General features: G+C 40.5%; 1 protein-coding gene across 1 annotated transcript; it reads left to right on the top strand.

Moving 5' to 3' along the window:
• The first annotated feature begins 14 nt into the window (after nucleotides 1–14).
• On the top strand, nucleotides 15–10,752 carry rbm18 (RNA binding motif protein 18). Its single transcript, XM_053847372.1, has 6 exons — nucleotides 15–227; nucleotides 1,470–1,581; nucleotides 5,783–5,909; nucleotides 6,062–6,142; nucleotides 8,102–8,199; nucleotides 10,030–10,752. The coding sequence occupies exons 2-6, from the start codon at nucleotides 1,475–1,477 to the stop codon at nucleotides 10,211–10,213; spliced, it is 597 nt and encodes a 198-aa protein (XP_053703347.1). The 5' UTR covers nucleotides 15–227; nucleotides 1,470–1,474; the 3' UTR covers nucleotides 10,214–10,752.
• Nucleotides 10,753–10,962: the final 210 nt, after the last annotated feature.

Raw genomic sequence — 10,962 nt, 5'->3', positions numbered from 1 at the left:
AACAGGCGCCAAGCAGTAGAGCGAGCTACAACATCACCCTGCGCCTTTTGTTATCAGACGGTGGAGTGTTTATCATACATGCTAGCGAAGTACAGCCCTTTTTGCAGGAAGTCGACATAAAATATTATGTTTTGACGCGTTTTTAAGATTCCCGAACGGGGGATCTCCGAGTGAATTGGTAGTAGAAGAGGATTTAGTCGTCGTTCAGAAGGGAGTTTGAAAAAGAGGTAAACTGATACCATCTAGCTAACGGCTAACAGTGTGAAACAAGTTGGTGTTGCAAATGAATGTCAATCGTTATTTCATCTCAGTATGAAGTAGGTTGTGAAGGATACATTTTGTCGAGGCTTTTTTTTATATGTGTAACAAGAATAGAATTTGTCCTGTAATTAAGGATTATCTCAGATATCTCAACGCCAAACTAATTCTAGTGGAATAGCGCCTACAGACTAAATATTTGTGAATATCCTGCTGTGTCAACAAATGGCACGAATTGTAATGCAAGCAGTTTTTAAAACTAAACTGTTGATGTTTGACTGTTAGGTTGTTTCGACTTGAGTTTCACGTTTTTGTTTTCTATCTAAAATCTGGAACCACACTTAACAGGTTTCTTAGCAGTATAAAAGCCACCCTTTACAACATTTTCATTTGTTTTACATCAAATCATATTCACAAATATGATTTGATGTCGTCTGCATTTATGTCAACATAAATACAGACGCCATGTCTTTTCAATATTTCCCATCCATTGGTGCCACAGGCAGTCAACCTCCACTATCTGAACATGTCTAGTTCATCCTCCCTTGTGCTTTGTCAATAGGAACACTTATCATTTACTCAGAATGTCTTTCATTTAACAGATGTAGATAATCAGATGCATTTTCCTACACCAGACTTCCACATTTTTGTTTTGAATTTTCTTGTTTTCCAGCTTCATTACATTATAATTACTTACATTGAATGTATTGCTTTAAGAATACGATGCACTGTATTCTGCTGGATGTTACTCTATCAGACTTGATAATAAATAAAGTTGTTTAAAAGCAGAGTAATTGCAAACTGGACAAACTAAGAGATTTTATTGGGTGGTGTTCTCGTTTTTCTTGGATTTGCAAATATTGCAAATAAGTAATTTTTACTGGTCACGCACTTAAATAGCACAAGCTGAAATTGTAGTAAAATGGAATACTCATTCCTATTATTGAAATGAATTCATTTTCATGTGTCTGTGGCAACAAAATGTGGATTTACCCACATTCTTCAACAAAGATTATCTCATTCATAAAGAAACCTTCACGCTGCTTACACCTGTTGAGCATTGTATGGGGACTGTATAAAAAACGTGAATTGCATAGACAAGTAGGACAATATAATCAGAATCATAGTTTTGGTTTAGTGTGTAGAGTGGCTTGATAGAGGTATGTGCTGTCCCAGTGCCTTTCTTATGGAATCTCTCTCACTATCCATAGACTTCATGTCGTCCGCAGCGGAGAGTGTGGAAAATGCCTCCATCATTTCAGAGAGTGGGGCCCATGAGGGAAACCGATTATGGATTGGCAACATCGATCCTAAAATCACAGAGTAAGTAAATGTTCATTATATAATAGTTCATTATATTTTTGGTTGTATATTATTTTAAAACAAAAATTGTAGTTAAATTTAGAAATACTGCTTGATGTTACAGTATATTGTGAAAATATTGATGTGGGGGGGGGGGATTTTAAATATCACAAATACTGCTTCAATAACAATAAGCTTCATCAGCGAAATTGACATAGAAATATGCTCAACACAAGCTCTGGACAAAAAGTAGCAACTCCCGACACATGTTGAACCAAACTGAGCCTCAAACATGAATGCCTGTCGTTCTAAAAGAAAAATACTTGAACCATAGTTCTTGTCCTCAAATGTGTAGGACATGAAACCTAATTAAGGGACTTTTTCAAGACTCATTTATGACAGTAGAAAGGTAAATGGTTGAGGCTGGAACAAATACTCGCCTAGTTACTATTGTTAAAGGTTTGTCTTGTTCATTTGTGCGACTGAACGGTCAACCTCTACTACAGTCCTACAACAAAACAATTTTTTTTCTTCAACTCCTTGCAACTTCTTAATATTAATTAATATTCATAACTAATGCGATGCTTGATTGTTTAGTATTCAAGTAGTTACATATATATATATATTGGTGAGTAACATCAAAGAACATCCTTCAATTTCCTAAGATTCAGGGTCAGTGCTCAGTCCTATTTGAAGTTATCCAAACAGGAACAGATTTTTTTAAGTATGTTTCGTGTGTGACGTATATTCTAAGGCACGGTATAGAAAATTGTAATGACATATTTAAAAAAGGACAAAGAGAAGACTTTCATTTACCTTCCAGTCAAAGCTCTTATTAGGTCAAAGAAGGTGAGGAGGAAGAGAACTGGTGTAATATAAGTTTAATTTATTTGGGTCTGATGGGAAACATTATGTATCTCAAACTAGGGAGGTATCTGAGAGTGCCCAGGGTTCGCCTACTCTCCCAGGACGAGAACAAATTGTTCGAGACTAAGACCCTAAATAAGGGGTTTTGAGACCACACGACTTTTTCAGCTATCTTTCTTTCTAATGTGCTTCAGAATATATGTCAACAGGAAACACACTCAAAGAAAACCATGTCTCTTGTGATCCTGTTTGGATAATTTCAAATAGGACAAAGCTGTGACCTTCGAATCTAGAAATTTGTAGGTGGTTAGTTTTGCTCACCAGTGTTTAGGTGTGTTGTGGGGTCATTGTCACATGGAGCAAAATTGAGCAGAATTACCATAATTCCCGGACTATAAGATGCTACTTTTTTCTTGTGGTCTGAGCCCTGCAGCTTATACAACAGCGCTGCTAATATATGGATTTTTAAATGCTGATTAAATCAGAGTCCATGAAATCAGAGGCTTTTTATTTACCCTTAAAGCACTCAAAATGCTCTCTTATCGCCCACGTGTCCACATCACCGTCAACAGAGTGGATCTCCTGGAGGTCTGGAATCGAGAAGCAGCCACTGAGACCGGCAGTGGTGTCACCTGGTCGAAAACAGCGCTTTTTGAGGGCTTTAATGTGACTAAAAGATGTGAAACGTTGTCTCGAGACAGAGTGCACTCTGCTAAAAAATCTGACGTTAACTCAAGCGAGTTGGGTTTTGCTTGCTGACTTGATCTTGGCTGTAGAGCAGCGTGGATAAATCCAGACGCTCCGTATTATGCTACGCAGCTTGTTTCTGCTATTTCATCACTCTCGATATTGGACCCCGTTTTCAAAACTAGTTTTGAAAAGCGTTTTTAAGCCAGAGCACCACTGAACCTGCGGCGTATAGACCGCTGCGGCTTATGTATGAACAAGATATGTTTTCCTTCTTAAATGTAGTGGGTGCAGCTATTATTCTGGTGCGCTCTATAGTCTGGAAATTACGGTAGCTATTAGCAGTGTTTCGTGTTAATTGGCATCACATGGTTTCCCTTGCATTGATAAAACGAAATGAAGGATAGGAAATATATGCTGGATAATAGACATTGGTGGTCAGGTTCTCTTTTATAGAGCGCTATGAGTTTGGGGGCATCATTTCAGGACAGACCCAAACATTGCTCACAAAGCAGCCCGGCTCTGCCCCACAGAGTGGTGATGCATTGTGTCTGCCTGTATGATTGATTAACTGTGTGTGCAGTGCGTGTGTGTTGCAGGCTGAGATTGTACAGACAGGGTTGGGTGTGTGAAAGGGGGTCAGTGAGGCGTGGAGACCTGCTCTGCTAAGGAGCAGCCATCATTCCTCACTCACCTGCCCTGTTTACTCTCTCTGTGTCAACCTGTGTGTCTGCGTGAGCAAGTTAAAACATACATAGCTAATGTTTGGTGTGTTGAGGTGCAAGCCTCAATTCACCGAGGTGTCTGTGTGTTATTTGTGTGTCTCATGTTTCACAATATCATGAAGTCCTCGGACACATCCTTGCATTTGCATCTGTTCATGTGAAGAGAGAGCTAATGTGATGGCAGTGATGTTTTTCACAGAAAGGGGCTGTTTTGGAGCTTGAATCAGCTGCTGGTGAATGTAAATGCTGCAGCTCTGGTGGGCGTCTAGACAGGCGTTTCCTTCCCCTTTCCTCAGCTCTGTTCTGCTTCTACCTAAACAGCCTGCCGGTTCACCATATGGAGGGAAAACATGAGAAATACTCATGACCCCTGTGGCTGATTGGGAAGATGAATTAGCTCCTGGTTGCACTCACTGTTTTCAGCGCCTCACCCAAGGGACATAATGGTGCAAGAAAATCTTAGTTATGCATTTATCTATATGTCTGCACCGCTTAATATAGGCAGGTCACTTTTTGCGTATGAAATATTGTGATATTAATTTTGCCTGTGTTTTATAGATTTGGACTGAACTAATCCTTCTGTCACACTGTTGATGCATAAAAAGAGTTGGAGTATATGAGACGTGTGATAAATGTTAGTGACGTTACCACTGACTGTTGTTAACGCATTAATGTTGAGATAATATATGTGTGTGCGTGTGCATGCGTGCATATGTATTTTGTGAAGGTAATGAGTTAGGAAGGTAATTTTGCCTACTCTCTTTACATTTTGAATTGATTCACTGCAGTATAATTTTCTCTCCCCTCATTTTTTTAAAAATTTTGAATCCGACTTTAACTGGGAAGGCACTTCCCTGTTGTCTTGCTTACACTGTCCTATTGCTCTGCACTTCACTCACTACACTTCTTTCTGAAACTTAACTGTTCACTCCCCTTCCGTCCCTCTCTTCGTCCACCTTTTCCTCAGTGGCTTTTACGGCTCCCATGAGGAGTGTTCCATTGTGGTTTGGCACGCTGTTATCCAAAAAATGATCTAGTTGCTGGCATCTGCATTTGTGGTTGAGCCATTTTGACTGTCCATTTAATGCACAGATTTTGTCCCTGGGATGTGCTTCATGGACAGGTATTCACATCCAGTCTCATATAGCCATCAGTAATGGTGCTGTGTGGGAAAATCCTATCGTCTTCTTAGCAAAAGATGGAAAAGTCCAACACGCATTCAATATTATTTGTTCATGTGTTGGGCCAATCCACTACCTCAGTAATGTAAATAACAGCAATAGTCAGTCATGTAAAGGCACCACTTGAACGGGACTTGTCTCGACGCTGATGTGATAGGACGAGTAGGGGATGGGAATAGTGGAAAATTTCTTGTGAAACTGCTCTGTGTTCTCATTGCCATCATCAGAAGGTTATTCATATTTTCTCATGTGAGCTAATATTGTTTCTATTATTGGATGTCCCACAGTCCCTGGCAGCTCAGCCCAACAGTCGGTTCACTTTTGTTTGTGCGAAGCGCAGTGCTCAGCTGGTGGTGGGGGAGCAGAGGTGATGGAGCTTCCTCTATTTTATTCCCCCTTTGTCCGGCTACTGTATCCTCAGCATTGTCTCAATAAGAGATTTATCGTCACTGACTGGCCACCTCAGCTGCCCCGCTGCTAAAGAGGTGTCAGAGAGCAAGAGCTGTCCTTCTCATTAACTTCGTCAGTCAGTTTCATAATGAAGGAGTTAAGGAGTCCAGTTCGACCCTAATGTGTGTTTGTTACCCGTTTTTCAATCGTTGATCACATGGATATCAGGACAAGGCATATGATTAAGTTGATTCTGAAGACTTTATAACATCCCAGAACAAGTTTTGATTTAACGTGAGTGATTCAAGTCGAGGTATTTCAAGCGACCATGTTCTAGATGTCAAGCAAATCTTCCTACTTATCTCTTGGCAGGTATCACCTGGTGAAGCTATTAGAAAAGTTTGGCAATGTGAAACAGTTCGACTTCCTGTTTCATAAGTCCGGACCTTTAGAGGGACAGCCGAGGGGCTACTGTTTTGTCAACTTCAACACCAAGCAGGTACAGAAAATATTGAATATACTCCAAAATGTTTGTCTTCATGAAGCAATAATTTCATATCATTCTGCTCTCTAAAGACATATATGCTTGAGTAATGAATGTCCCTTACGTGATGAATTTTGGTGAGAAATGAATGTGTTGTCGATGTGCAGGAAGCTGAACGGGCCATCCAGTGTTTAAATGGGAAGCTTGCTCTTTCCAAAAAGCTGGTGGTGCGCTGGGCGCACGCACAGGTGAGGGTAAGTGTCAAACCTGGTGACATCTAACTGTGCGTCACATTGTCGTGTGAAACACTGCTGTGATAGTGGCAGATATTGTTATGTTTCTATCTCGTGTAAAGTAGAGGGGCACCAGCACTCCCAGTGACTGGCTCCTAACAATAGACCGCCCACTGGCAAAGGGTGAGGGGATATCCTGTATAGAGATGAATCACGCCCAGCACACACGCAGACACAATCACATGGTCAACAGAGGTCGAGGTTAATGCTGCTGTCTCTTCGTCAACAAACCCAGGCTTGAATGCAGCTTGGCTCAATCCAGCACGGCTGTGCTATAAATACTAGCTACAGTTTTAGCTTCCAGTGTTCTCGCAATGTTTACACTATAACATTAGGAATATTCAGTGTTGAGGGAAGTCTGTTTTTTTTTCATCTTTAAAACTCAGTTTGGCTTAATATATAATCATCTACACTTTTTATTTAAATGTCTCGACATATTTGCGATGCTTTATCAACCCACCTTCTCCCAGTATTGTGTTTTGTGATGTTAAATGTAGAAATAGAAAGTGTATTTTTGTGCAAAAGGGTCATCAAGTCACCCTCTTGTGGCCAGTTTCTTTACCTCTACATTTTGTGATTTTTGTGGATTGTAGCTGAACTTGGGTTAATAAAATCCGAGCCAAGTCATCAACATGCCGAAGTGTGCAAAGTCTATGCAAATGTTGTGCTACTCTGGCAATTGTAATAGAATGCTAGTGAAGAGATGTTTAAGAGATTAAATGAGCCTCAACAGTGATCTTAAAATACTGTAGAGTAGGACTCCGTTTCGGGTACTAAATAGATAAATGATTATGTTTTGTCATTCATTGAAAAACACTTTAAACATTTGAATTTTGTCTTTTATCAATTCTGACTGATGTCTTCAGCTGATGCAAAAACTGTCACTTGGCCCCTTAAGTTGAAGGGTTTAGTTTTTATTGTCATTGAAACACTTATCGAGCATCGTATTCTCAACAATACAGCTGGTGTTCAACATATATGAGCCTATATAAGGTTGCGATCTGAAACACGGCTGCTAGAAATGTTAGAATTTAATGTCTACGGAAATCAACATTTAAAAAAACAACTGCTTTGGGTTACAAGATGGTGGCATTTGAGCCGTTGTTGCCTGTCTTATCCTGTCTTATCTTAGCTGTCTCCATGTTTGACGTGGATATTTGAGATGTTTTTAATCCTTTATCATTATCTTCATTCAGAATATTGTTCAGCCAGGTATCTGAACTTATGCATGTGCTACGTCTGCATACGCTCCGTCCACATGCCTGACGGAATAGGTGGAAGGGGAGGGGACCCGACTGGTGCAACTTGCATTGTTGTTGTGCTATTCTTAGCTGGACATGCCACTTTCTAAATCTGCCAAATGTCGTACAATATGGTTTGTCTGTGTAACTGTTTTGTTCCTGTGCAGTAGTGTGGAACTCAAAATTCCTGCTGAAGGCTGGTCGTGGCAGCACGCTGCTGGTTTCTAATATCGGCCTGGTAACGTTGGTGTTGTTTTTGTCTCTCTTTCTGTTCACAGGCTTCAAGAATTCTGTGTTGGCTGGTGCAGATGTTTGGATGGTGGTTTTAAGAAGAATGAGTGCAGACGTTGCTTTTTGTCCTCCAGCTGCTGCCGTGTTATGCACTCTCATCCTCGATGGTGTAAATATAATGGTTTGACCGGCCAGACTGACTGACTCTGTTACATGACGGGAGTTTAACTCAGCCAATCTCTCAGTTGTTTTGATCAACACTACTCACTTAAAGAAGAGATGAGTGATGCTCTCTAATATTGTCGAATTACCTCTTACTCATTCATATAAATGTCACTATCATGAGGTTTTACCGATTTGTTTGTCTCCTACCATCTGTCTGCCTATTTCTGTTCCAATCATTGTGTGCCGGTCGCTTTTCGGCCACCTGTGTTGTCTGCAGAGATTTGAAGGTTTCCGTAATGAGAAGACGATGCCCACGAGCCTGGAACCATCGAGTAGCGGGGCCTCTGACCAGTCTCTGACCAACAGCCACCTCAGGTACATGCACAATATTTACATTCCTTTTCAATGTTAAGGTGATGATCACCATGGCAACAAAGTTTCTAAACCTTTTAGACCAGCGGTGGGCAGTTAAATTTCCTAAAGGGCCACATTATAAACTGTGAGTGTTGCGAGGGCCCATCATGCCAAAAGAATATAAAATGTGACGGAAAAAAAGCAACTAGGACGAAATGAACCATACCACATGGAAGCAAGGATAGATATTAAGAAGTGTAAATATGGCATTAAACCTGTAAAAAATCATTCTGCATCCATCTTAAATGAATTGAAATCATAATAAAAATATGGACCATCAAATATAAAAAGGCAATTCATTTCAAAATACAATTTTCTTTCAACAACTTTTGAGGATCATACTATAATGACAAATGAAAAGAAGGAACAAAAAATTTAGTCATAAATGTGTTGTATTTACTGTTGAACTAGTGCTGGCTAAAATGGAACCAAAAAAATCACAGAAAATGACAACTTATTAGTATGGTTTTTGTCTGACCCCAAGAGGGCTGCAAAAACACAGGCAAAGGGCCACATATGGCTCCCGGGCCGCACTTTGCCCAGGTCTGATTTGGACCCTGTAAAAGACGCTATAGCCGATGTGTCCGTTCAGTCTGAAAGAGACAACGTTTTCTGACACCATGGTCAAATTTCGGAAGGGTAGTGAACCAAAATATCTACGATGGGTGAGTTCTTCCCAACCAAAGCGGTTAAACCTCCTCGGTATCTCCTCAGCAACAGATCAGATCAGATCAGATGCATCTCAAGTCTCTGGAGAGACGTGTGTCAACTCTCAAACTGAACACCCTTTAGTCTCTTGAAAATATACTGTTGGTCATGAGACCAACAGGAACAAAGGAGACTGTGGGTGATGAAGTGCTTGGACACTGGTTTTGTTTCCATTGGAATGAGTGTATGAGCATTTTTATTTCTTGTGCTGTTTTTTTCTCCCTCTTACAAATGTACTCCTTTATATTTAGCCAAAAAAAATACAATTTTCTCTGTACTGCACTGCTATAATTTGTATCAATAGATATGGATATAGAAAAAAAAAAACATCTCAAGAATTGTGCAACATTGTTTTTGCAAAATGTATTTGTCCAATCGCTAACTCATTACATATTTTTAATGACGTGGTTATTATAAATTCCCTATTTCCCATTGTTCATTTTATTAAACATGACATTTTTGGGCGTACATCTGGAGCCACAAGTTCATACTTAAACCTGCAAAATGGTTCTGCCAAGTGTGTGAAAATAATTTATTTTTATCATTTAAAGAATGGGACACCTCATGATATGATGAAGCCATTTTTGACTGTTGAGCGTTTATAAAGGTTTCCCTCCAACTGTACGGATTAAGTTGTTGAAGCCGTGTCAATGTAAATTTGAAGCTGTGACTGTGGCCCCTTCTGTCAACCGCACACTGAGAGTGTTTTAACCAAATAGGTCTTTAGCCTGTGAGATGTTCAGTGTCACTCCGGCTATTACAGGCCTCTTCAGCGTGTGCACAACACGCTTGCATCCTAGTGTAAACTTCGAATCAGCTGCTTCACACAACCTGAGAGGAAACGAAACTGTTTTCCAGCAGTTGTTGTCGCTCTTCACGCTCTCATTCACAAGTCCTAGTCCTTCAAACTTCCATTTCACCGCCGCTACCCGAGTCTGCCTCTCTTGCATCTCTTTAGGCTTAATCTCACTTTCGTCTTGATCCACCTCTCTGGCCCGCTCACCCCTCTCCATCCAAGCTGTGGTATTTTCCCTTCAGCGTTGATGCTCACATCTCTGCTCTCCTCCCCCCTTTCTCTTGAAGTACGAGCGCAAAGATCCGCGCGATTGAGGCCAAGCTCCAGATGATGGAGGAGAATCCAGATGATAGCTACTCGGGCCCCTCACCCTACGTTCACAACAAACCGCCAGAGAGGAAACGCTGGGAGCCTTACTCAAAATCGCACCACCATAACCAGAGCAGACCCTTCCGCAGGTTCAGGAGATGACCCATCACCACCACCACCCCCCACTTCCCTCTTGATGGTGATCACTCATGCGGACACAGACTGAACACACCAAGTGGTTAACAGCAACGTTGGAATATATTTTTAAAGTATTGTCTCAAATGTCTGTTGTCAGAGCATCCACTTTCCTGTCTCCACTCTACCTGACTGCTATGCAGGTCGGAAGCTGTCTCACCACTGGTTCTGTTATGTTTTGTCCACGTGTTACAATGTTCCTCTTTTGCAAATATTTAAAATGAATTTGTTTTAATGAACAGCACAAGAAAGCTATCCGGTTTCTTCGTTCTTGATGAGCGTGCTGTTTTTGTCCTGGAGTCTCACCGCAGCTCATTTTAATTTTGTGTGTTGAGTTTTATGGCACCTTTATTTTTCAATTGTGAAATTCAATATAAAACCGTTTTTTTGTCAATATATGCCTTCTTTTTTTTACAGCAAGTCCATCAACAATGTAACATCCTGAACGAACTCAATTGAAAATATCGTTCACCATTTAACTTTATGTTTCACATGGTACTTGGAAACACCGAGTGGTTCTAATGGGTAGATTTGAGGACCACGACATTTTCATGCTAAATGGATTTTCAAAAAGTAAAATGAGCACATTGCTATTTTTAAAAATCACGTTTTTGCCTTAGAATTGCGTCTTTTCTTCCGAATATTTGTGCTTGCGTCATAGCTACTCAGACGGTGATTAAAAGCGACACATATTTCCCTGCTTCTATTCTCAAATT

The sequence above is a fragment of the Synchiropus splendidus genome, chromosome 1 (assembly GCF_027744825.2).
Source record: "Synchiropus splendidus isolate RoL2022-P1 chromosome 1, RoL_Sspl_1.0, whole genome shotgun sequence".
Lineage (NCBI taxonomy): Eukaryota > Metazoa > Chordata > Actinopteri > Syngnathiformes > Callionymidae > Synchiropus > Synchiropus splendidus.
Note: the sequence above shows the minus strand (reverse complement) of the source record. Positions and strands in the feature narration are given on the sequence as shown.